This window comes from Parasteatoda tepidariorum, chromosome 11 (genome assembly GCF_982258835.1).
Source record: "Parasteatoda tepidariorum strain Cologne lab strain chromosome 11, Ptep-v5.0, whole genome shotgun sequence".
NCBI classification, from domain to species: Eukaryota; Metazoa; Arthropoda; class Arachnida; order Araneae; family Theridiidae; genus Parasteatoda; species Parasteatoda tepidariorum.
The window spans coordinates 1,205,671-1,232,518 of record NC_141765.1 but is presented as its reverse complement, the minus strand read 5'-3'; the positions used below and the strand labels follow the sequence as shown (position 1 = coordinate 1,232,518).

Sequence of the window (26,848 nt, the reverse complement as noted above, 5' to 3'; positions counted from 1 at the left end):
TAATATGTCATATAAAATTTTAAACTAAAAAGTTTAAAAAGAACTAATATTTAAATATTTTTCTAAGAACAAATTTAATATTGACTCATTGATTAAGATGAACTCAGTTTAAACTAGTGGGATAATTGTGAAAATTACAGTATTTGAAAAATTGCCAAAGGACAATTGAAGAAAAAAGTGAGTAAAGGACACATTTATGCAATTTTAACAGTAAATGTCTTAAATTAATTTAATATCAAATACTAAAAGTTGTGACTGTTTTATGAACATTTTAAAACCTTAATTGAGCTTAAAATCTTAGAAACAGTGCTTATTAATTATTTTAATATTATACTTTAATAATGTAAAAAATATTTGGATATGAATGTTTTAGTTGGAGGATTGTTGTTAGCTTAACTAATGCTTCTATAACATCAATTTATACTTATACTTCCTTTAGATACATTATTTCAAAATTTTAATAAGAAATATCTCAGCTTTTCCAGGTTAATTATTTTATCTCAATTGTGTCACATTTAAGTTTTAATGCCACAAGAGCTTTATTGAGCCAAACATAAATAGTATCATTTACTTTCATTAAGCTAATTAAACGTTACTATAAATCAAGTGTGACCCAGGAACGAGGTAAAAAGAATGATCGAAGATTGCTGGACCACCATTGGGTCACGTGGCCTGCGTGAATCTTAAAATGTCAAACTTCCAAGTTCCTTAGTTTTGTGACACTAGCTACTTTAACGTAATGTTTACACTATTTGTAACTAAAAAAAAGTCCACAATTGTTAAATAATTATGCTTTCAGATAGGCAGTAGAAAATATTACAATATTCAACTTATTCAGCAATGCAACTACTGATAATTATAAAAAGATATATCTTTCCTAGTATTACAGCTATAAAATTAAATCTTTTACATTAGATTCTCATATTTTTAGTAGCGAATGTGTCAGAAACAGTTGATTTCTTTAAAAAAAGTAAATGATATGAACTAACTTATTAGATTAAGAAAATTTTAAACAAATTAAATTCAATAAAATTTCAACATAATAAATCATTTTATTTCTAATAAAGAAATTTTTGTTTTCATTTTCCAATAAGGGGAAATAAATTTTTGATAACATTTCTATTTAATTTTCTGGGTGTATACTTGTATCTAATATATTTTTAATGATTCTAAAACATTCGATAAAAAATTCTCATTTTGTCAAGATTAGTATAGATCGAGAGTAACTATTAATAATATATTACTTAATATTGAGAGTAACCATTAATAATATAGATGACACTGTGATAAAAAGTATACTAACAGAAATTATTAATGTAAGATGTCTGATAACTCATAATAGGCTAAACTGTACTTTAAAAAACATTTTCAATATTCCATATGAATGAATCTTCACGCAAGACAGGTAAGTCCACTATTCAATTCTTTGCAAGTGATCATTACATTCTAATCTTGGACTTATTCATTTGAGTAATATATATATAAAACGATAATAACATATATAAAAAAAAAGAACATAATTTTTCCTTTTTTACATTAATGTAAGACTTTGAAGGTTTTTTGAGTTCTAAATTATTTAGAGGATAATAAATGGCAAAATAAAAAGAATTAAGAGTTAAAATAACTTTCATTCAATTTATAAAAACTTACAAAACTGAACAGTCTATAATTTTACATTCGAAAATAAATCTTTAAATAAAAAGTTATAATAAAAAAGATACTCAAAACAAATTTGTAAATATATTTTCAAATCATAACTTAAATAAAAAAATAAAAATTTCTATTACACCCTTTAAAAAATTTAAACAACATATAATAAGAAAATATTAATAATTTAAAAATAACCTAATATGACAATTATTCAAAATATTTAAGAGAAATAAAAAAAAAATGAAATTTAGAACTGAATATTTTATAAAAACTTATCTTTCCAAATAAAATAAGCAATATTAAATCGTTCAAAATAAAAAAGTTAATGCATTCAAGAAGAAAATAGGAAACAAGATATAGAATAGTATCTATAATGATTGTCAAAGTAACAAGCACATCATTTTAAAATAAAATTTTATTAATTTTAAATCACAGGTACATAAAACAGTTTTTAATACTAGAATATACAATATACAAACTATTTAACAGTTTAAAAAAGGAAAACAGACTTTGAATTCGTGGAAAAATAAAATATATCCTTAAAATGGGACAAAAATAGCACTTCAGATGTAAAACATTGAAGATGCATACCAGTCACTTCACATGTAAACAGCTTGAGGAATATTGTTTACTTCTACTTGTTCTAGAACGGCATTCCCATTTGATACATAAGATATTCTTAATTTCATTCGTAATTGACTCTGGAAAAAAATTATAATTCAAGATTTAAGGATTTAATTTTTAATAAGTCTAAAAAAATTATTACTTTTAATCATTTTCTTACACAATGTATATGTCGAAATATAAATAATTTCTATATCATATTTAACAAGTTTCTAAATTGTCTCAAAAAATTATACATACAATAAAAAATCATAAAATGTTTAACTATGTACTGTTTGTATAAATGTTTAGATATACTTAATCAAATAGAAATTAAAACTAAAATAGTGTGGTATTAAAAATGGATATGAAATAATAAATAAAAAATTAGAATATAGAAAAATTAAGATAATAATAAAATCTGTGCTTTTATTTATTTATTCTTCAAATTTTCATTTAAAACTTCTTATTAAAACAAAATTCTTAGAAAATTCCAAATTTAGTTACAGCTTAATTCTAAAAATGAGTTAAGGATTTAACAATCGATAAACCATTATTGCTTCAGTCTAACAAATTTCCTTTATTGACAATTTAAGTTAAGGGAAAAGAAAACATACAAATACATATTTTATTTAAATATCATAAAATTAATCATAATAATAATCCCCCAACTCTAGTATAGGTTTGTTTTTTCAGAGTACCATTTTCTCATTCTTCTGACTGACAAATTTAAGACAATTACTCACAAGGTGCTTAACAATTTACTTATTCCTTAACAATTTACTCACAAGGTGCTAGTCTTGAGGTATTGCTCTGCCTACTTGGGTTAACTGATATTCGGAAACTAATAATTATGAAATCAAAGTTGTGCAAATGGTGTGACTTGCAGCTAATTTACATCTATTTAAAACCCTTTTTGCAGATTTACATTTTCCTGAATAAACACTATATGATTTCCCTATAATACAACTATGTACAAATGGTGCAACTTTTTGGTCACTGCTCTTCATTTATTAGCAGTAACAAATTTATTCGAACAGAAAAACGAATGTTTTAGAAGTATATTTAACAAATAAAACTATAAATATTTATAAAAACTAGCTGCGACTGACAATTAGGAACATGAAAAATTTCATAATATGCCTAAAATTAGTCTCGAGTACTATATTTAACTTAAAAATTCTGTAACTCAAAATATATTTTTTTTTTTACTTCTAAAAATTAGGTGAATCTGTACACAAGATTTTGAACTTTATTTAATGTTTGTACAGTACACAAAACTATAAAAACAGAACAGCTATATAACTTTTGATCAAATGCTCTCAGATTTCCATTTAGGAGCCACATTTAATTACTGTATTTTTCGGCGGAAGCGCCGCGGCGCTATCGAAAAAAAGTTGTTTTTTCCTACATGCGGAGCTTCCGAAGAGATATTTTTTAGTAGCAAAAATTTTTTTCAAGGAAAGTTATATAAGATTAAATAATTTTCTGAGAGAAAGACTATTTAAAAAAAATTAATAACGAAGTCGACGAAATATTCGCCTGTATCGCGATCTGCTGCAGAACATCAGCAATTGTAATTTGAGCGAACAGAAAAGGAAGTAATAGGACCCTAAATCCGACACTCACGGGACTGACGAAATGCCGAACTTTGGATCTCTTTCGGAAATTCCAATATGGCCCCCTAATATTACTATAATTCAATTCCATTGTTAATTTCAGAAAAATCGATACGTTTAGTCAAGTTTCGATCATAGATTATGATGGGGTGAATTTAAAACTGGCTCATCTTAAGAAATTTTACTAATCAAAATAATAATCTATATAATATAATCAAGAAGAAATATTTCGAATCCTATGAAGAAGAAATAATCGTTTCTTCTTTGGAGCGAGATCATAGTTCTCGTTTTTTCTTTTATATAACATTTTGTTAAAACAAAAGACGCTTACCTCGCAAGAAAAAAAAAAAGCTAACAAGGAACTACAAAAAAAGAAAAAAATTTAACAATTAATGCTAAGAAACTAACAATGAACAACAAAAAACAAGCGAAAAACTAATAACGTTAAAAATAAAAGAAACAAGCAAACAACTATTAACAAGAAAAAAAAACAAGCTAACTATTTACAAAAAAAAAAAAAAAAATTAGCAGTTAATAACTAATAAAAAGCGGCAAAATAAAAAATTAATAAATCGAATAAAAAACCGCAAAAGGGATCGAATTCATTTTGTTGTCTACATGGTAGTTTCAATGTCAACTGGGTGTGGCCAATTTATGGTCAAACAGAGGAGGGAAATTTGGGGGCAAATCAGTAAAGCACAAGCCCAGCTGTCAAGATTGATTGATCAGTTTTTTCCAACTTGCATTTCTTTATTTTGTTCATTGGAAATGCAGATGTTTTTACTTCTCAATTTATTTTAAACTGCTTAAGAAACGGATGTTTCCTTTGACACAGATTTTTTTTTTCAAGCTTCTTTTTTATTTTTAAAAGATAAAATAAAGTATGTTACTTCAACAGAATAAAATTCCAAATAAAAAGAATATAGCTGATTTTTTTTTAATCTTATCAATATAAATTTCTTTAAAAAAAAAAGAAAAAAAATTAGATCAGATTAAGTGCTGAATTTTGGAATGCTGGATTAGGGGTTCCCATACCCTTTTCTTTTCCCCAACCCCTTTAAAGTATAACTGATTGATTTCTCCTAAACAGCTCCAGTAGAAATGACACGTGGAGGAGGTGGGGTACACCCCTCTTTTAAACATTTTCTTCTCTTTCTAAGTTGAGTCACATTGGGTATTTCCATTGAAGGAGAGGGCATTCTACCCACTAAAATTCCACCCCCTAAGATTGTGAAAGTGAAGCTTATTTCCTCTTCTCTCATTCCTTCAGAATTTTTTTGGGGCTTGTTTAGTTATTTATTATTCTTGTTATTGTTAGTTATTTCGTTATTATTAGCTGTTTCGTTATTATGTATTAGTTTTTCCTCAAATTGTTAACGGTAATAAATTTTAAAACCTTTTTATTTTAAAATCTTTCTTATAATAAATTTTTATTTTACTTTTCTTATTACATTGTTTTACTGATTTCTGTAATCAGTTCAGCGTAGCTACTGCACATATAAATAATTTTTTTGCTGTTCTTCTGTTTTTTGGCGCGGTGCAAACTGGTAAGAACAACTTTATTTTATATCGTTTTGTTGTTTACTTTTTTTTTTTTTTTGCTGAAAAAGAAATTTTTTATTATAATTTAGAAATTAAAACTTTACTTTATGAAATGCATACAAAAATTTAATTTTTTATTATACAGATATTCTAAATGGTAATTTAAAGGTCTCTTCTAAAAGGATGCTGATATGCCCGGTTTAGTGCCATTGCGGCGCTTACTATAACTTTTTTTCAAAAAATTTCAATTTTATCGATGTGCGGCGCTTTTGCCGAAAAATACGGTAGGTTAACTGATTCATGCAGATGATATTTTAAGTTAACAAAAATATACTTGGCAGTTATTTATGTTTGTTATTAATGTTTAAGTTATATATATAGCGGTGTTCAAAATGAATTTTATAAATCCAAGATATGAAAATAAAAGCATAAACTTTGCAACTACTTTAGAAATAAAATCTTACGAAGAATTCATAAAAGTTGGCAGCTATGCTATGAAGACTATATTTTTCGGACTATGTCAACACCTGAAAATTTTTCTGCTAAGATTTCAAATCCGACAAAAAAAGCCTGTTTTCATATCTACTTTTGTAACTTAAAATTTCATGTGCACAAGTTAATTAAATTTTTACTCTCAAAAGAATAAAGGAGCATCTTGGTATGTGAAAATACGATCAAAAGTTATTAGAGCAATTCATATTTAATTTTGTGCACAGTACATACTTGGTCCTCTACAGAACTTGTTTAAAAACCTTTGTTCAAATTAAATAAAAGAGACATTGTTGAAAAATTAAAAACTACTCACATTACTTGGATTTAAGATTTTGAGCGTTTGTTGAATACTACCCATGTTATTGGCTGGTATGCTGTTATTAGTAGGTGGAAGCAGTTGTAATTGAAAAACCTAAGAGTGAGAGGAAAGATTTTATTATGGTTATAAGTCCAGTAGTCAGGGAACAAAAACAAGCCCGATTCAGAAAAGGACTTTTTTGTTTTGTTTTAATTGCTTTGATAATGACTCAATATAAATTAATAATGTTTTCACCATCTGGAAAGGTAAGCGTTGGCATCTGAAATGGTAATTTTCATATAAAAATTATTCATGAACATGCATTTCAAATTATAATTTATGAGTGAAAAAGAAGAGGGCATGTTAAGAGCGGCCTACAAAATCTTGCAAATACTACAAGTTTTAAAAAATAAACTACCTAAGAAAATAAGAACTTGATGTAAAAATAGAATGGAATTCTGAAACAAAATAAATATGATTAATAAGTTTGTTGTATCTACCAAAAAGAACTTTTCAGATTGTGACTGCACCTTTTTAGTATGAGCAAATGGGACTAAATCTGGCCTTCCACATAACATTACAATTTCACCAATATTTCATCTAAGTTTTGATTACAGATCACGACCACCTAGAAAAAGAATCTGAGGAGTTTTCCTCTTTCAAAGAGAATTCAAAGTGACTCACAGTTACTGTGTAGCTATTTTTAAAATGGGAAAACACACAGCTTTTTTTTTTAAAAAAAAAAAAGTGTAATCCACAGATTTGAAAATTTCATTTATGTGGCAGATTTCTTTGAATTTTTTTTAAAGGCAACTCCAAAATGACTAAGATTTGTAGTGTAGCAAAACAAATTCTATAAAATAAATTAGTGAATGACCACTGAATTTAGTGACTATTTTAGCAACTAATTAAACAATAATTACAATAAGTATTCACTATGGTCTGAAAATAGAGTGCAATACGATGTTACTTCCTATATTTTGATAATAAAGACTAAGTAAAAACTAGGAATAAACTAGGAGTAAAACTAGGAACAAAATTAGAAGTTTTAAGGAAAAAAAAAAACCATTTTCTTTCATAATACGAAAAATTTTTACTCAGATGGAAGAGTGGCACCCTTGCCTCTTCTTTTAGATCAGCAGTCTTTCAAACAACTTCAACAGTCACAGATTATTTTTTGTACAAAATAGATGATTTATAACAGGTAATAAAATTTTTGATAAAATAAATAATTGCATTAATATCACTGCTGTTAAGATATCATAAAACTTCTCTTGATTTTTAATTAAAAAGACAAAGTTAAATTCATTACAGATAGAACTCTGAGCTAGGAAAGAAACCATTTGCTCTTCTTAATTATCCAATGCATAAAAACATCTAGAGATGCCAACTTGATATGGACAGCGAATAAATATTTTCGAGTGATAGTTTATTAATTGTGATTCTTGGTTAAATAAATTCAATTTATTAGGTTTTTATCCACCACTATCTCTAAATAATTCAAAGGCTTATAATTCGCAACTTTGTTACAGTGAAGTTATGCTAAACCTTTTAAGAAGTAAGCAAAATTAGTCAAATATTTGCAAAGTTTAGTTGTAGTTATTTACCGTTTTTTAAATTATTTTGGGGTGTCCGGAGCAGTTGGCATCTTTGCATCTACTGTGCTTGACCTTGGGGTCAAATGCATGTGACTGGCTTATGATGAAATGAGATGTAAAATGACAAACGTAGAAAACAATTTTGCTTGAGGGGTTTTGCTTAATAAAAAAAGTTGATTTAACAAAATTCTTTTTTTCAATTTTCCTGCTAACTCCTTTTTATTCAATAGATATTTGACCTATTCCTTTTTCTTTAAAACAAGGATACCTGTTTCGACATAGATAGGACCATTTTTTTTTCTATTTCTTTCCTATTGAAAGAAATAGAAAAAGAAAATCGAAAAGATTAAAGAAGTTAAAAAAAGCAGAAATTTTTTCTGAATTGAATCCCTTAACTACTGGTCTAATAACAAATTAAGTTTCTAATCCTTACAAATTGCTATGAAATAAAGACACAATAATCCTTCACACACACACAAAAAAAAAAAAATCAGTGTAATATTTTTATCACATAATTAAGATTATTAAACAGAGGCACAATTTGATGCAAAATTTTCAAACAATCATGTTTAATATATTTTTCTAACGAGTTTTGTCACTGAAATTTTTTTTTAGTTATACTATTTCAATATATTTTACAGTTGCAGTATATGACATTATATGAAATTTTTTCTGGTTCATCAAGGCTGTAAAATGTTTAAATCTGATAGTAGAGAAGAAAAAAAAATAGTAATAGATAATTGTTCATTTGAAAACAAAAAGTTCCTAGCTTTTCTTAAGGCTTTGAGGCCTTCCTTAAATGCTGGCACTGGTTGAGGTTTGCCATCTTCATGAGTAGTACTTAGTACTTCTTCAGCTTCTGCAACCATTTCTTGAACAGACAACACCACAAGTATCAACATTTACATAATTTAATGATAATTATCATAAGTGCTGCTTGAGGCATTTTCCCTAAACTGTAATGAATCCTCATTTTCTTTTCCATCTGATCATCAGTTGTTTTTCTTCTCAAGAGAAAATACCTTAATTTTATTTAAAATGTTGGTAGAACTTCTGAACAATAGATGCCAGAATAACTAGTTTCTAAAACTAGTTTATGAAAAGACTGTTAAACCAAGACTATATACATGGTAAAATGAAAGATGCGGAAACAAGGAATCAAGATTCAGTTGTATTTTGATTGATAATTTATAACACAATGAGAAAAATAAAAGATAAATTGAATTCGGCTTAAACAGATATTTCAGTCACACCGTATGCGATCACATAAGAGTATAAAGCAGTCAGATACTGTCATACGTCCTTTACAGTAGTATTTTTTATATTGCTTTTAATTATTAATTATTAAATAAAGGAGATCACTTTTGTAATAGTGTTTGAAAAATTTTCATTCATTCTATTGTTTTTAAGTTTAAATATTGAGAGAAATACAGAGCTTCAACTGGACTAGTTTATTTTTGAAAGTGACAAATTAGAGAGTAGTGGGTAATTTTTAACAAAATAATTTTCGGACACTTTTGTTTATTATTTACAGCACACTTGAAAGTAAAACATATGGATAGAAAGTATTCCCTTGATCAACTGTTTGAAATTTTTGTATAAGCTTTTAATTTCATAATTTAAGTAATGTTTTTGAAACAATTAATTTAGTACAAAAGGAGTATTAAACAATGGGCATAAGTGACACTGTGGCAGAATTTTTTCGAGCTTTCTGCGACTATTCTCCCCAACACTAATACCTTTCTGAAAAACCATTTTTAATAGTAATAAATATATGTTACTAATTTAAAGTAACAAAAGTCCTCATGTATAGAATAAAACTGTACATAATTTTTTTGTAGTAAATGCAAGAAGAATTTTTGTTAAATCTATTTATAAAAGAATATGTATTAAAATATTATGAGCAGTATTCTCCAGTTTTGACGGAGAAAAAAAAACGGATTAGTTCCTTTTTCAGATTTTGTAAATCACCATTACATTAAAAAAAAAATTAAAACTTGATGAAATTTGTGGCAGTAACTACCGAAAAAAGATCGACAACGAAATCACACAAATTAAACTTTTCAAAAAGGGGTAAATCAAATGTGTGGTTTGTATAAAAATTTATTTGTAATAAATAATATTGCATTAAAATTTTTTATTCTAAGAACTTTGAGAAAAGCAAAAAAGGATCACTGCGTTAAAAAGCAAATACTCTAATGTGCGATTCAAATTTCTCATATTATATAAAATATAGCGGTAATACCACCTTGATCAAAAAGTTCCCGGAATAACCCCCGGGTGGTGCTACCATCGTTCCGATTTGAGTTCTGTTTTTTTTTTTTGTTAAGTTGGTACATCTGTTGTTGATATTCCCTGTAAATCTTAGCGTCATAGCTTGACATTTGCAAAAGTTACGTAGCCAAGAGTACATCTATCTCTGTGTGCGTTGGCAATTTTTGTACAATTTTAGAAATGGATTTAAATTTGCAATAACGAACTTGCATTAAATTTAGCATAAAAATGGATTCAATGGTGCGCGAAAGTTGGAAAAGTGTTTCGGCAACGATTCTCTAAAGAAAATGGACATTTACCAGTGGCACGAGAGGTTCAAAAGTGGTTGAGTCAATTGAAGATAATGAATGCAGTGGCAGACCATCGACATCGAAAACAGACAAAAACATTGATAAAGTAAAAGAAATGTTGGTCAATAACTGCAAATTGACCATCAGAGAGATAGCGGAGGGCCTGAACATTGCCTATGGATCCGTCCAAGACATTTTGGTTAATGATTTGGGTTTCCGTCGTGTAGCAGCAAAGATGGTGCCAAAAGACCTCAATTTCATGCAAAAAAGAGACCGTGTTGACGTCACAAAAGACGCAATTTGTGAGGCTGAATCCGATCCCACATTCATCAAAAGGATCATTACTGGAGACGAGACGTGAGTTTATGAGTACGACACGCAATCCAGACATCAGGCAAGTGAATGGCATTCATCAAATGGTAATGGCGTTCATCAAAGTAAAAGTCGCAGTAAGCACTGATGGACATACCGAAAATCGAATAATTTTTTTTTTCGAGGATTGGATCAAGAGCTGGCATAAGTGTGTTGCAGTCGATGGGGATTACTTTGAAGGGGACAATATAGATTTAGATGAATAAACTTGTATTTTTAATTTTCTGAATAAATTCTGGGAACTTTTTGATCAAGGTGGTATATATAAAATATGTCAATGTATATAAAATATGCAATCACCATAAGAGTGGGTTCCCACTCTTTTAACAAAGCAAAAATTAAGCACTTTTAAGGACCTTTTTGTGAAACAATTAAGGACTTCTTTGAAAAATTAAGGAGTTTAAAAATAGAATGATTGTTAATCATCGAATACACACACACACGTATATAATATACTACCAGTGACAGTGCCAATTATTTACATTTCTTAAAAAAAATCAATAAATAAAAAAAAAAACAATTTTATCATAATGTAAGCACTGATGTAACAGAGCTCGCCAAAGAAGTACCAGGTAATTTTTGCAAACCAGGGTTGGGTTTTTCTTTAAAAACATTTGGGATCGTTACAGGTTAACATCATCTATGAAACTAATCCATATTGAATTTTTAATGATTTCATTGAAATTGAATAGTAAAATTATGTCCAGAAATTAAGATTTGCAATTTTTCATGCATATTAAAAAAAAAAGAGTAAATAAAGAAATTTGGCAAAAACATTGAAAAATTTATTACAACAAGTTTTTATATTTCGCTACTAGACCTGCATCACACATTCATTTGTGGGCCAATCTTGCTAAATATTCAGTTACGCTAAAAAAAATCTTTCTTTTCCATTAATAAAATGTTGCAACTAAACAAATTATAAATAGTTAACAAATATTTAACTTCCGTGTTAGAAGTAAATCATGCATTCTTATTTAATACACAGGAAAAGTATTTTTAAAAAAATTTGAGGTTTTCATCAAAAACCCAGGTTTTTGATGAAAAACATAAGTGGGGTGAGATTTTTCAAACCCTGTTTATTACAGATCTGTTTAATTTTTAGTACAATCATGAATTTTACAAAAATGTCACTGCCTTCAATAAATTTAGTTACTTATTGAAGCATTATACAAATTAACTAAATTCTTCAAGATTTTAGGAGATAGTTTTCTTTATAGATTCTAGTTCAAAAAATATTTCTGATACTTCATTTCTGAGGGTTTTACTTAATTCCTATAAGCAGATGACCGGTAGAACTGAATTTCTTGAATTCTGTCAAATTTGAAGGTTAGTGTGGATCGTCTACTTAGATACTGCTCCCCCTCCCCTAAAAAAGCATAATGAAAGAACCAATATATTAATAAAAGGACATGCTTCCTTCCCCTCAAACACATTCATTTTTGTCTCCCTAAAATGATGCATGCTCTTTATGCATGGTCTAATTCTAGGTGATAAAAGAATGGTATTTTGTTTTAAAAAATTGAACTGAAAAATTGTTCCGATCAACTCTAGGGATGCTGAAAAATTAAGGACTTTTAAAAACCTTGTGCAAAAATTAAGTACTTTTAAGGGCTCTTATATTCCAAAATAAAAATTAAGCAGTTTTTAAGGACTTTTAAGGACCGTGGGAACCCTGTAAATTGAGCATGTCAAAAAGTGATAAGATATTTAAATGCAGGATATGAATTTCGTGTGTCTAAATAATATCAAACGAGAGAAACTATGAGAAAATCAGTATAAAAACTACCGAAAATTCAAAAAATGGTGTAATCGACGCAGAGGTAAATTTATCAAATGTGTGCGTCATAATAATATTCCCATTTTTTAAAAATAATCATGAAAACATCAATAGTAATAACTGAGCAATGAAAGCCATTAGAATTTAAAAAAAGTCAAATGAAAATTGGTAGCAAGAATCTCAAAAAAAAAAAAAAAAATCATCCAAATGATACATATATTTTCAAAGAAATTGGCCTGAGCTATGAGTGATAAAGAGAAGACTGTGCGGCTTAAACTTTTGGTGTGTTAATGTCATATTAAAAATATTGAATAGTTTTATTTCAACCAAATAATGAAAAAAGGAAGGACTGACACATCACAATGATTTATTCATTTTTTTGCTACAAATCTAAATTTGTAATAAAATGTTCTATGAAAATCATTTCTAGAGTGAACTATTTTTTAAATTTTAATGATTTTGTAAATGTTTTTTATAATATAAATCTGAAATTCTAGTTAAAGCCAGTCATCATGAATTTTTTTGGACATTTATTTTTCAAAAAAATCACAATCATTTCTTACCCTTCCAACATGCATAGCATAGAAAAGTATCTTTTGAAAATAGTTCTGCAGAAAAGAGAAAAAAAACTCTAAAAATTCTGTAAAAGAAAAAATTCTTCAGAAGATTCCGCATATAAGAGAATCAAACTTTTTTGCTTCCTAAAAGAAAAATATTTCTCTAAGAACTCTAACGTTCTGTAACAATGTCGCCTCTATTCTGCCACAGGGTTAATTGATAATCAAATATTTTGCCAAATTAAATTTAAAATTTTGCAGAAGCAATATTATAAAAATTTTAAAAATTTGAGTATTTATACTAGTCATTTATATAATTAAGTGATGAAAATAAATATAACTTAAGCAAATATAAAATAGATTTCATAAAATCAAATGTAAATTAGAAACATACAGTGTACTAATTTACTTTTAAGAGCATATGACCACTGAAATTATGAAATGAAAGATAATGGAAATACCTTAGGTACTGCAGCCTGGAATAGGAAGTCATTAATTGGAGCTAACGAAGAGTTTGAGGCGACCAGATTTATAACAATCATTTGGGGATTATCAGGAGGCTTTTCAAATTCAAATACTATTTTTAGGCCATTTTTTTCAAAGGCAGTAATGGAAGGTATATCTAAAGCGATAAAATAAAAATATAGCAAAACAAATATCTTTTAAAGAAAAAATTTCAAAAATGTATGAAATTCCTACCTTTTGAATTAGGTTGTGAAGTTAAATACCTTTCTAATAAAATATTAGGAGTAGATGGTATATAAGTACCTAAAAAAATAATAACATTAAAAAATTAAACACTGATAAAAAAATTACAAGTAAAGAGATATTCAAAAGAGAGTAAAAACACAATGCAGCACGCACAAAAAAAAAATCTTTCATTAATGATCGACTTCAGCTGAATAATTGCTATATCATCCAATGCAAATGTAGTTCTTTTGGTTCCAAATTTTAAGCCCAAGCGGAGTTAATTTTTTTGTGTTATGCATAAAACCCAAACAATATTTTTTTTAATAAAATAATGCACAAATTTAAACTTTCGACTGTAAGGTTGGCTTGGTAATAAATAAATACATATTTAAAAAAAAAAAAAAACAATATTTGGCAATGGGCTATTTATTCCAGAAATACCACAAAATGGACATACAATAATACATAGTCCCATATCCAGACAGTCATTCACAGGAGTGTATATTTTCCAGACAGATTTCAACAATCAAAATAAATCCCGTTTCTTTTTTATAATTTTCTTTTACACCTGAGGTTTGTTAAGGAAAAAAAATAGAAGGTACAGTAGGGAACCGATTATCCGGAACGACCGGGACCATCGTTATTCCGGATAACTGATTTTTCCGGTTTTCTGAATCGCTACAAAAAGCAGTTTTTTTTATTGTCAAACTCAACTAAAAAAAAATATATTTAGAAATAATCTTAAAAAGAAGAAAAAACGATGAAGTAATACACTAATGATTGTTTCCAAAATGACGGTAAGGTAAACATCTTTCAAAAAAGAAAGAAAAATCTTGAAATCTTATGCAGAAAAAAACTTTAAAAAAAAAAAAAAATGGCGGGAAAATTTATCGAATTTCGTTACCCTTTTTTGGTTTTCCGGATAATGGGTTCTGTACTGTATATAAAAAAAAATTTATTTCTTCTAGCTGCTTTTAAGATAACTTAGCATTTATTCTGTTTCAATAAACACACTAATTAAGTCATTGGCAGTTAAGAAAAACAATGTAGAAACAGAGCAGTTAAAGAAAAACAATGCTTGGTAAGAAGAACAAACTATGAATATTAATGAAGCTGAATATTAAGAGTGAAAAGAACATCAGCAGACAAGCTTTGTTTCCCTTCAAATTATAATTGTTTACATTAAAAAATCTACACATTTCTGTTCCTTGTTTTAAACTATTTTTTCTAAATACTATTTTTTCTTTCTATTTTTACTAAATCCCATTGATTTCTTTTAATATATGAGACTCATTTTAAACTTATTATTTATGCTGCTAATTCTTCACATCAAATGGGTAAAACAGGAAGAGAAAAATACCCATGTATTTGTGAAAGATTAAGTTCTAATTATTAACTGCTCTTTTTAATAAACATTTTTTATACTATGAGAAAACTTTGTTGTATGAAACTGAGGTTAATTATGGTCCATATGCTATTTTTTTATTGAATAATACATGTTTATGTTTGACTTAAAGTTCTATTATCTAGAAAAATCTTTTTATGAACATGTTGAAGTCTTGACAATTCCCGTAATGGGACCCTCCGCTGTGGCTATATAAGAAAATGGACAGAACATCTGAGTCTATTTTTTAAAATTCTCTTCAAAGTATTTTTCTTTTTTAAAAGAATTAACTAATATTTCCAAATATATTCAAAATGTGATATTATCCATTTGCATACATTGCTTAACATATTTTAACTTAGTCTTTTTTAAAATAACTTAAAAATCAATAGTTCTTTTCATAGTGTTGCACAGGTCCTATAAATTTATAACAGTGAAAGAAAATATCTGTTGTTGGAGTTTTGGTTTTTAAATACCACTTTATTGTTTAAAGATCTGAAAACAAAGAGGTCTCCTGAAAAGTGACACGTCAAACCTCTAAGTCTGGCACTTAGCTCTGTAAAGATCATGCAAGGATATCAAAAAAGTAAGCAAAATTCCTGGACTAGGTTAAATTTGGTTTGAATATTGAAAAGGTGCCTTTTGTTGTGAGTTCATTTTCTTAAATACATATTTTGAGCTATATCTATTTTTTTAAAATACACTTCTTGAGCTGAGTCAATTTACTTTAACACATGTTTTGAGCTATATCCAGGATAAACAGCTTACCAATGGTTTCAGAAACCTTTTTGCACGATAAAGAGAACCGCATGACCAAATGGGTTAAGGTTGAATGAATAGTGAAAAGATTGAACAGAACATTGTGATAAACCAAGCGTTCTGCGTTTTTCATGGCAACACATGTCAAAGTAAAGAAAAAATCACATTTCAGAGAAGTTAACCATCTTTCACATACATCCAATGAAAAAAAGCACCTCTTAGGACTTAAGGCACCTCTTTAAAAAGCAAAAATAAGCACCTTTAGGCATTTTTCAAAAATACTATGCATCCTGATTTTAATTGTTGTTGTTGACGTTGTAACGTATCATAAGCTATATCAAGAACTGTTCAGTTTTTTTATTATAAAAAACTTTTATTAACAAACAACACAAACAGTAACAAATATACAGTACCCGTAACGGGATAGTGAAAAGATTATAAACAACTAGAAAACCCCGTAACGGGATATACGGAAACTCAAATTCCACAATAAAACTAATCTTAAAAATAATCAACAACTTTCTTTTTGTGTTCTAATTTTATCGTCTGTTTTTTTATTTTTTTAAATTTATATCTTTATGTGTTTATTTATTTAATTTATGCTTTTGCCAACCAATTATCTTTTTAATATTTTTAGACTTTACAACTCCACTCCCCTTGGAAGAACTTTTCCATAGAAAACAAGGGAAAAGTTTATTATGGACTTTTTTGTGTCCTCTAAAACTTTAGGTTGAAACCAATGCATTATGTTATAATCAAAACATTTCACTTTTAAATTTTCTAATTGTCAAATTAAATGCAAGATACAATTTTTACATTAGAAGTGATGTACAATAATTAACTTTAAAACTTAAAATTTCTAAATTATTTTTAGACTCTTGCAGTAAACATTAATGGACAATTCACTTGTAACTCAATTTTGATATCAAAGTAAAATATTCGAAATAAAATTAGAATGTAAATAAATATTATAATTTAACTTCACACAAAATAAATACAAATTAACATAACTATTTACATATATACAACAATATCTCAAAACTGAAGCTAACCAGATTTTTTTTCAAAGTGCTTATTTTTTTTTAATCTTGGTATGACTATTTTTTTTTTTATCCAAACAATATACTTAACATTTTTAAGCTTCACATAATTAGATTCTACTCAATCTTGTTAATATTTATATGCATAAAAAATAACATATTTAAGAACACTAGCACTTTTCTCTACAAACAAATTCGCTTAACACCTATGTTTCATTTTCAATATAATCATTTTTAAACACTTTCTTAAATTAAACTTAACTGGTTCAATTTCAAAAACTTCAATACATTTTTATTTTATATTTTCACATTAATTAGAGCTTTAATTCAAACTTTAATAGCAACTACTTTCTTTACGAGTTAGTTTTTTTAAAATAAATAAATCATACATATGAATAAGGAAATAAGACTAATCTGTATCAATATCAATAAGAAAAACAAACATTATTTACATATTCCTCCCCATCAATTAACTTTTGTCTAATTCAAATCAAGAACTTAAAGATACTCTACTGAGACAATCTGCATTCTTGTTCTTAGTACCAGCTCTATGCACAATTTTAAAATTAAACGGTTGTAATGCTAAAGCCCAACGCATAAGTCTGGCATTTAAACTAGCATTTGTTTTAAGCCAAGTTAGCGGGTGATGATCAGTTTGAATAGTAAACTTTTGCTCATCTAAATAGTGTCGTAATTTTTTGATGGCAAAAATTATACTGGCGCATTCTTTTTCCGTAGTACAATATTTTTTTTCGGACTCATTAAACTTTTTACTCAGATATATTATGGGGTGTTCATGGCCTTCATTATCTAGTTGTGTTAATACCACACCCATACCAATTTCCGAAGCATCTGTTTGCAAGATAAATTCCTTTTCATAGTTGGGAGAGAAGAGTATAGGTTGGCTCGTTAATTTTTCTTTTAGTTTCTTAAAGGCTTCTTCGCATTCAATCGTCCAGGTAATTTCTCCCTTTTTTGCTTTGCCTTTTAAAGTGTCTGTTAATGGTGCAACCAGAACAGAGAACATTGGTATATATCGACTGTAATAGCCCGCTAGTCCCAAAAATGCTCTGATCTCAGTTTTGGTCTTAGGTACAGGAAATTCGGCAACTGCTCGTGTTTTTATATCAGAGGGTTTTCTATAGCCTTGTCCGACAATATGTCCCAGATAAAGAACATGATCTTGCGCAAAACGGCATTTTGAAGGTTTCATTGTAAGTTCTGCTTCTTTGATACGCTGCAATACACAATTAAGATGTTCTAAATGAAGATCCCAGGTATCTGAGAAAATTGCTATATCATCAAGGTATGGCACTGCAAATTCTTCTAAACCCTTTAGTAGTCGTGCCATTAATTTGCTAAAAAAATAAGGGGCATTCTTCAACCCAAATGGAAGTCGTAATGGCCTATAAGTTCCGAAACTGGTAACAAAAGTAGCTAATCTTTGAGCGTTTGGACTAAGCTTAATTTGCCAATATCCCTTGGCGAAATCTAAAAGACTGATAAATTTTGCCTTGGCTACCTCTTCAACTCGGTCTTCTATGTTCGGAAGTGGGAAATATTGTGTTACCGTTATTTGGTTGAGACGACGGTAATCAATGCAGGGCCTTGGATTTTTTATTTGGTGCTTCTACTAGGATCATAGGAGAAGTATAATCACTCTCACCTAAATCAATAATTTTTAAGTCCAACATTTTCTGTACTTCAGTTCTTAAAATTTCGGTTTGTCTGGGTGAAGTTCGGTAAGGCTTGGAAATAATTGGCTTATTTGTACTAAGTTGAATGTCATGCTCAATTAAGTTAGTTTTTCCTGGGTTATTTGAAAAACTTTTCGAATATCTTCTTAAAATATTCCTCAATTGGTTGATTTCCAATTGATGTCCGTTAAGGCGATTATCTAGGTGACTGTCTTTAATCATTTCAGATACATCAAATTCATCTGGTGAAATATACACTTGTGGAAAGTCAATATCTTGTTCTAAAGATGAAGAATCATTTTCTGCACAGGATAGAAAATTAATTATTGCAGGCCATTCATAATATGGTTTAAGCATATTTACGTGATAAATCTGTGAACTCTCTCTTTTTCCTGGAATATTCACTAAATAATTAGTTTCAGACATTTTGCTCGGGCCAATCCATTGAGCAGACAATTTATTAGCTCTAGATGTAGCCAAAACAAGAACCAAATCTCCGGCACTAAACTCTCTCCTAATACTATTTTTATCGTAATACGATTTCCTTTTTAACGCTGCATCTTCCATCTTGTTAACTGCAATTTCTTGGCATCTTTTTAAACGGTTTATTAGGTGAAAAACGTATTCCGTCGCAGGAGATTCGTCTATTTCTCTTTTGGTCCACTGTTCATACAACAAAGTTTCAGGAGTACGCCAATTTTTTCCGTGTACTAACTCTGCTGGCGAAAATCCTGTACTTTCATGTGTTATAGTTCTCAAAGCCAAAAGGGCAAATGGTAAAAACTTCTCCCAGTCAGAACTAGACTCCAAACAAAGTACCCGTAAGATCCGCTTGATAGTTCTATGAAATCTTTCTACGGGATTCGACTGTGGGTGATGAACGGAACTATGCCGAACCTTTATGCCAAATCGATCAAAAAACTCAGTTGTTAGCATGCTCATAAAAGAAGTTCCTTGATCGCATTGGACTTCTCGTGGAAAACCAGTTCTACAAAAAATATTAAGTAGGGCATCAGTCACCGACACAGATCCTATATCATTCACTGGGATTGCTTCTGGATATTTTGACGACATACAAATGGCTGTAATCAAGTATCTTTTTCCACTTGGCGTGGTGGGAAGAGGACCAACTGCATCAACGTTTAGTTTTGAGAATATTTCCTGTATGACCGGTACAATCTTTAAAGGAGCCTTTTTTTATCATTTGGTTTCCCCGCTTTTTGACAACTATCGCAGGTTCGTGCGAATTCTTCCATCTCTTTATAGCATTTTGGCCAAAAATAATATCGCGCCAATCTATCTTTGGATTTGGTTATGCCAAGGTGTCCGGAAGTACTTTCATGACATAACTTTAAAATTCGGCTTCTAAATTTCTCAGGTATAACTAAAAGTTTTTTTTCTTCTCCTAATCGTCCTTCTTGGCATTTAAAAAGAAGTTTTCTTTCAACCAGATAGCGATGTTTACTGTTTTGATTCTGAATAACTTCTTCCACAGTTTTAAAAAATGATTTTAACTCAGCACTTTCCTGTTGAGCTTTAACGAATTCATCGTGATCTACCTGTATTAAAGAAAGTTCATCAGAGTTGGCATTTAGAGTTGGTAATATCTCTTCCATTTCTGAACTGACGGCATCCGTTTCTAAAACTGGCTCGTCATCTTTTTCATCTAAAATAATTTCTTGATTTTTATTATCTTGTTCGGAAGAGTTTTCGGTATCGTTCGAATTTTGTGGCTCATATTCTTCATTTTCTGCTTTTAAACGAGCTTGCGATCTGGTACTAACTGCGTTTAACTCTAAAATTTGCATTGGCGTCATTTGCAGATTTGGCAATCTAGCCGCTGTTCTATTCCCAAGGAGATATCGACCTTTATCCAACTCACTTCTAACCACAGCCGCTTTGGTTACAATGTTGCCAAACTGACCAGATAACGAAACTTTTGCTAATGGTAAACAAGTTGGGCCTTCATCTAATGGTTGTTGTACCCACACAGTTTCGCCAGTAAACATATCTGGAGTCACATATTTTCTGCATATGATATCAATAGTTGCACCTGAATCTCGAAGAACTGGCATCCTAACTCCATTTACTTTCGCCATAAGAGTGTACGGAGTTAGTAATTTGTCTTCTTCGTGTTCTACTCCGATTCGATTAACTTGAGCGGGTGGCTTTTGGCACTTAAGCTTCGGGCACTGAGGTCGTAAGTGATTAGTAGATCCACATTCGTAACATTTTAAAGGCGTACGTCTATCAAATTGATCATAATTTGCTTGCTTGTACTCATATTTTCTTCATTTCGGCTATTCTTTGAAGTAGCTCCCTGTGAATTTTTCCGTGTGGCATTTTCTTCTCCGATTGAATCTCCGATTTTCAGAATTTACCTGCAAGTCAATTCGTTTGCGACTTCCACGTACATTCTCGTACTCGTCAAGTATTTCTGCCAGCTTTGTAGATGAAGTTATTTTTGACCAAGTGTCTATAAAATGATCACGCACTTCATTGGGAACTCTTCGTTTAGTTTGATCAGTAACCATTAGATCCAGCAAGGTTTCAAAATCTTTTACTTTCAATCCTTGAACCCATTCGTTTAAATAGTTCCTTAATTCAAAAACGAAATCTTTCCAACTATTATCGAACTTCTTTTGGTGCTGAATAAATTTGATCCTAAATTTTTCTGGACTTAGCTTAAACCTCTTCATTAAAATTTCCTTAACGTGATCATAGTTGTACGTTTGTTCTTCAGATTCTCTTGCTATTAATTTTGTTATGTCCGGTGAAAGAAAAGATAATAAATGAGTAACCCACTCTTCTTTTGGTATTTCTGCTCGTTTTGCTTGACGCTCAAAAATTACCAAATAAAGACTAATTTCATCTGCCTTAGGATCAAAATTCTGCATTAACTTATGAATATCCAACTTATTCCGCAGAGTAGTACCAATATTTTGACTTGAAGGGCCACTTAATTGGGCACTAAGCCTTAATTTCTCGAGTTCAAATTGGCGTTCTTCTTGTTTTTGCCGTTCTTGGCGTAGTTTTTCTTCCTCTTCTTCTTGGCGTTATCTTTCTTCTTTTTCTTCTTGGCGTTTTCTTTCTTCTGTTTCTTCTTGGCATTTTCTTTCTTCTTTTTCTTCTTTTTCGATACGATTTTCTTTAATTGCTTCTAATATTTCTTTAACTAGATTCACTTCGTAATTTTCAGATTTTTTTATTAGATTTATCAACTCACATACTGTAACATTTTCAATAATAGTTTCACCCAATTCCTTACATAATTCTACCAAATCACACTTCTTTGCTCGTCCCAAGAAAGCCATAAGGAATAATATTTGAAGCACAATTCCTTTAAATCAAATGGTAAGTCAATCCCGACGCTGCCACCAATTAAATATAGCTGTAACGTATCATAAGCTATATCAAGAACTGTTCAGTTTTTTTATTATAAAAAACTTTTATTAACAAACAACACAAACAGTAACAAATATACAGTACCCGTAACGGGATAGTGAAAAGATTATAAACAACTAGAAAACCCCGTAACGGGATATACGGAAACTCAAATTCCACAATAAAACTAATCTTAAAAATAATCAACAACTTTCTTTTTGTGTTCTAATTTTATCGTCTGTTTTTTTATTTTTTTAAATTTATCTCTTTATGTGTTTATTTATTTAATTTATGCTTTTGCCAACCAATTATCTTTTTAATATTTTTAGACTTTACAACGTATGCCTGTTTAGGCAGAGGGGGTGCGATTGCTCCTGTTTTTCAGTGGCGCCATCTATGGCCAAGAACTCGACTTCTCGTTTATTTGCACTCATTTATAGGGTGGACCCATTCATTCATCCACAAATCGTAATTTTGACCTGAATCAGAGAACGATTGATCTCCAATCTAGTACCCCCAGAGGTTTTGATTTGTTATGGGAACATGGAGAACTTCTGCGACTCGGCAGATTTAATATGCATCAGTCACTTTACTACACGAGGAGTCTTTGGCCGGCGGGGTTCGAACCCACGAACTCTAGGACATGGGCCCAGCGCCCTATCAACCAGGCTATCCCGGCCTCCTGATTTTAATTTAAAAAAACTATTATGATTTATGTGTTGTCAAAGCTTGTGGGTGAACTAAAGCATTTAATACTATTCTAAAATATTATCAAGATAGATTGTAGATTAATTTTTAGAACAATAGAACCCACTAATAACAAGCCAGCATTAAATAAGGTTTCAGATTTAACAAGCCATATGTAATGTTTTTTATTGGCGATAGATTGGATATAAGGAAAAACTACCAAAATATTGCATATTACATGATCAATTGAGATTATTAAAGGTATTTTGGTACATAATTATCCTGAAATATGTTTCAGTGTCATTTAGAAATAGTTAAATAATTTTTGAAAGTTAACAATAACAGGTGCATCCTTGAAAATAATGCTATCTAGATTAGATACTAATTCAGTCCATTGTTACATTTCCAGAAAATATAGAAACAAGGGTGTTAGAATTGTTGATGAAGTATTTAAGAGGTTGCAGAAGCATTTCCATTTTTAGAGTCAAACCCAAAAAACTCTTGTTCCTCGCACTTAATTTTTCTTCAACGTGTGCATTTTATTCTACTGTTTAAAATGTTGAAAGATTTTATCTGGACAAATTAAACAACATTTTGTAAAATTAACCAATGAAAATAAGATACATATTTTTTATTTCCTAATAAAGAATTTGGAAGTGATTCATTTAAATTGCTTTAATGTTTTTTATGTGAAAACCTTAAAATTTACATTTTTTATGTTTCCAAACAAAAATTAAAATTTTATAAAATTTTGTAGGTAGAAATAGCGAACTAATTTGACTATCTAACAACTTTATGAATTATTTTATAAAGAAAACCAAAATTTACTCAGAAACACTAATTTCTTCATTCAATAATCGTGGTTGAATACCTACCCCTAAATTAAACCAAAGAGAAGTCAGAGCCATAAGTAAAAAAAGTGAGGCAATGTCTGCTCTTTGAAAATATTAAAGGTTTAACTTAAATATTCACAGTTATTAAGTCAATTAATTATCCTCTCTCGCATAAAATAACTTTTTAATTAAATAATTAAGAATTTAGTTACTTGAAATTGAAAGTTATAATAGGGACATTTTTATGAAGAAATTCTTTTTATAAAATATTTTCCCATAAATAAAAACTCATTTTTAGGTGATGAAGAATAAAATGAAAATAATGCCTATATGCATCACAATAATTAATTTTTGACAAACAATATTACTAAGGGACTTAAAATTACATAATTACTTTGATTATCTGGTTGCATTTCTAATCCACCTAAAAGAACCAATAAATCTGGTTCTTCATTTGTTACTGATGTCTCAGATCGATTCAGGACTGTTGTAGTATCAGGAGAGTAAGTAGAAGATTCAAGAAGATTTAACAGGACATTCTAAAAAAAACAACAAAAAAAACAGATGATATTGAATCAAATATGGTCAATTTATTTTTAGAATTAATAAATAACAAACAAACTTGAATGAAAAGCGGCTACTGATGAAAATCAAATAATAGTTTTGGTTTTCAATCCCCAAATTAAATTTATAAACGCTCATAAGTAATTCAAAACGTTTGCACCTCCTTATTAGAAAAAAAGTATACCATTGTACAATCAGTACATTATTTACATAAAATTGTCAGGGTAAATGACATATAACCAAGTTATCTTTTTATCTCCCTGATTTTTTCTTCACTTCTATTAACCGGAGAATATCCTTGTGATTGGTCAGAAAAAGTTCAAACTTAGCCATGAAAGTCAAATAATTGTGCTGTCATCATGTAACATAAAGCGTTCAAAGTGTTACAGTTGAATAAGGAACAGATATTTTAAAATCAATCAAGTGGAAACCAGTAGTTCGATTGAATTTTGTTTTAGTTGCATAAAGGCCTAACATATAAACAAAATGTTCTTACATAAAACTGCAATAATTGTATACTTTGAAAACAGAATGCTGTGTTATTGTGGAAAATATTGATGCTCTAAAAAAAATAAATAACTGAGAAGCAATTATAGAGTTCAATGAACAGAACAAGAAGGAGGTGGAGCATCCTGGTTTATTTATCTTTCTTTTTATTGTTTATCTTATTATGACTTAGGGCAGTAAAATAGAAATTCGGAATTGTAAAGCATTTTTGTGCTTTATTCCTTTATAGTACAGTAGTGAAGACGCTAATAAAGAAAACCAATTTTTATAATTATTTGGCAAAATCTTCTAAAATGAAATCAATTAAATCTTTAACCAATTAAATATATAGCAACAATTGAGTATACTTATAATCAAAATTTTATACAAGTGTGAAAGAAGTAAAACAGTTCCACTACAGCCAGTTGTGGGCCATGGAGGTCAAGAGGGTTAAGGCCCCACAATTTTGTGACTAATAGAATGATTGTAGCAATGTTGCCAGCATTATGAACAGGTAGCTTGTACTCCTCCGCCAAGCTGGTATTCATCAATTTGAAGTTAGGTGGGCTTCAAGCCGCCACTGGCGGTGGGCTTCAAGCCGATAATGATGTGCAGACGCATGCTTGGTAAAAACTGGGGATTACAACCAAAAATGATGTTTTGGATGTACACAGCAATTGTCAGGCCTGCTTTCACATATGCTTCAGTGATATGGTGGTGTAAAGTGGAACAGAAAACTGTGAAGGATAAGCTGGGAAGTCTGCAAAGACTGGCCTGCTTGTGTATCACAGGTGCAATGTCCACGGCCCCTACCAGAGCACTTGAGGCAATTCTGGACCTAACTCCTTTAGATATCTTCATGTGCAGCTCTGCCAGAATGACTGCATATAGAATGAAATTGCAATATCAATGGTATGACAAGCCCTCTTCTGGAGGTCATACCAGTATTACTAAGAAAATTTACCATCCAACTCTCCTTATGCCTTCTGACTGCATGGAGAGAAAGTACGTGTTTGAAAGACCATTTGAAGTAGTTTTTCCTACCAGAGAAGAATGGGATAACAACACGATCGATACAAAAAATGATGATCTAATCTGGTATACCGATGGATCAAAGAAAGGTAACCTCTCAGGACTGGGTGTCTGTGGCTTGTCACCAAGATTCAACCTTTTTGAAGGTCTTGGGGAGTATGCTACTGTCTTTCAGGCGGAGGTACTTGCTATTGTAAACTGTCTGCAGATAAATATTAAGAAAGGCTACCATGGTAAGCAGATTCTTATTTTCAGCGACAGTCAAGCAGCCTTGATGGCTCTTTACTCATTTCAAGTAAAATCAAAAATTGTTCTGGAATGCAAGAATCTCCTAATAGAACTGGCAAAAAGGAATAAAATCATTCTTATTTGGGTACCAGGGCATATGGGAATTGATGGTAATGAAAGAGCTGATGAACTCGCAAAACAGGGATCCTCTTTCAATCCAATAGGAACGGAACCCTTCTGTGGAATCAATATGAAGACTACAAAGAAGGCTGTCCTAAAATGGGAAAAACAGGAGATGAACAAAGTTTGGCGCAATTCTCCTGGACAAAAACATGCTAAAAGCATGAGCAGCAGCCCTTCTGCAAAAATTGCTTCTGAAATTCTTAGGCTCCCAAGATTGAAGATTCAAACAATTGTAGGCTTCATCACTGGGCATTATCATTTCAGGAAACATCTACATAGATTGGGACTTTTCGAACAAGAACCAATATGTCGGAAATGCCGTGAAGAGGTAGAAGCAGCACATCACATCCTATACGAATGTGATGCCCTCGCCCTTACGCGCCTCACTACCTTAGGCAATCCATATCCTAAAGAGCTTCACCTTAATTCCATTAAGGGACTGTCAGACTATATTAATAAAGTAGGCGACCCGAGACAATGGAACTAGGAAAAATTGGGCTTGGAGTATGGTACAAAATGCAACATGTGCAGAGGTGCCACATATCTGACAAGCTCAAGCAAGAAGAAGAAGCCGCCACTGAGGATCAAACCCCAGTTCCTCACTATCATAGTGCCTTAACGGCTGAGCCCATACATAATGATGCCCATAAATAAAAAGTTTCTTTTTATATTTTTTTTATTTCAAGAATGTGTGTAACTAAGCATACAAAACCTATAATTTTGAAAATAGTTAGAATACACCCAGTAGCAAAAACCTCCGTAAGGACATATACTACATTAGAAAAATTCTAACATTTAACTGCAGA

At 30.0% G+C, this 26,848-nt stretch overlaps 2 protein-coding genes across 12 annotated transcripts in view; both read right to left on the bottom strand.

The window, feature by feature from the left end:
* AP-1gamma (adaptor protein complex 1, gamma subunit) overlaps positions 1–26,848 on the bottom strand; it is a 108,823-nt gene that overhangs the window by 6,225 nt on the left and 75,750 nt on the right. For 6 of the 11 annotated variants that reach the window (XM_087154759.1, XM_087154768.1, XM_087154762.1 and 3 more), the window contains 5 exons: positions 23,944–24,088; positions 13,775–13,843; positions 13,537–13,697; positions 6,220–6,318; positions 2,048–2,351 (listed from right to left, as the gene is read on the bottom strand). In XM_087154759.1, coding sequence (XP_087010885.1) covers positions 2,250–2,351; positions 6,220–6,318; positions 13,537–13,697; positions 13,775–13,843; positions 23,944–24,088 — 576 coding nt within the window. In that variant the 3' untranslated portion in view covers positions 2,048–2,249. Of the gene's footprint in view, positions 1–2,047; positions 2,352–6,219; positions 6,319–11,797; positions 12,108–13,536; positions 13,698–13,774; positions 13,844–23,943; positions 24,089–26,848 lie in introns of those variants that run through there. The other 5 variants (XM_087154760.1, XM_087154764.1, XM_087154763.1 and 2 more) reach the window with 3 other exon arrangements.
* Positions 19,827–20,807, bottom strand: LOC147801154 (uncharacterized). Its single transcript, XM_087154770.1, has one exon. It carries the CDS (start codon positions 20,742–20,744, stop codon positions 19,827–19,829), a length of 918 nt encoding a protein of 305 aa, XP_087010896.1. The 5' UTR covers positions 20,745–20,807.

What these genes read in the sequence shown, in the direction of transcription:
- LOC147801154 (XM_087154770.1), bottom strand. Translation starts at nt 20,744, where the DNA reads ATGGCGAAAGTAAATGGAGTTAGGATGCCAGTTCTTCGAGATTCAGGT.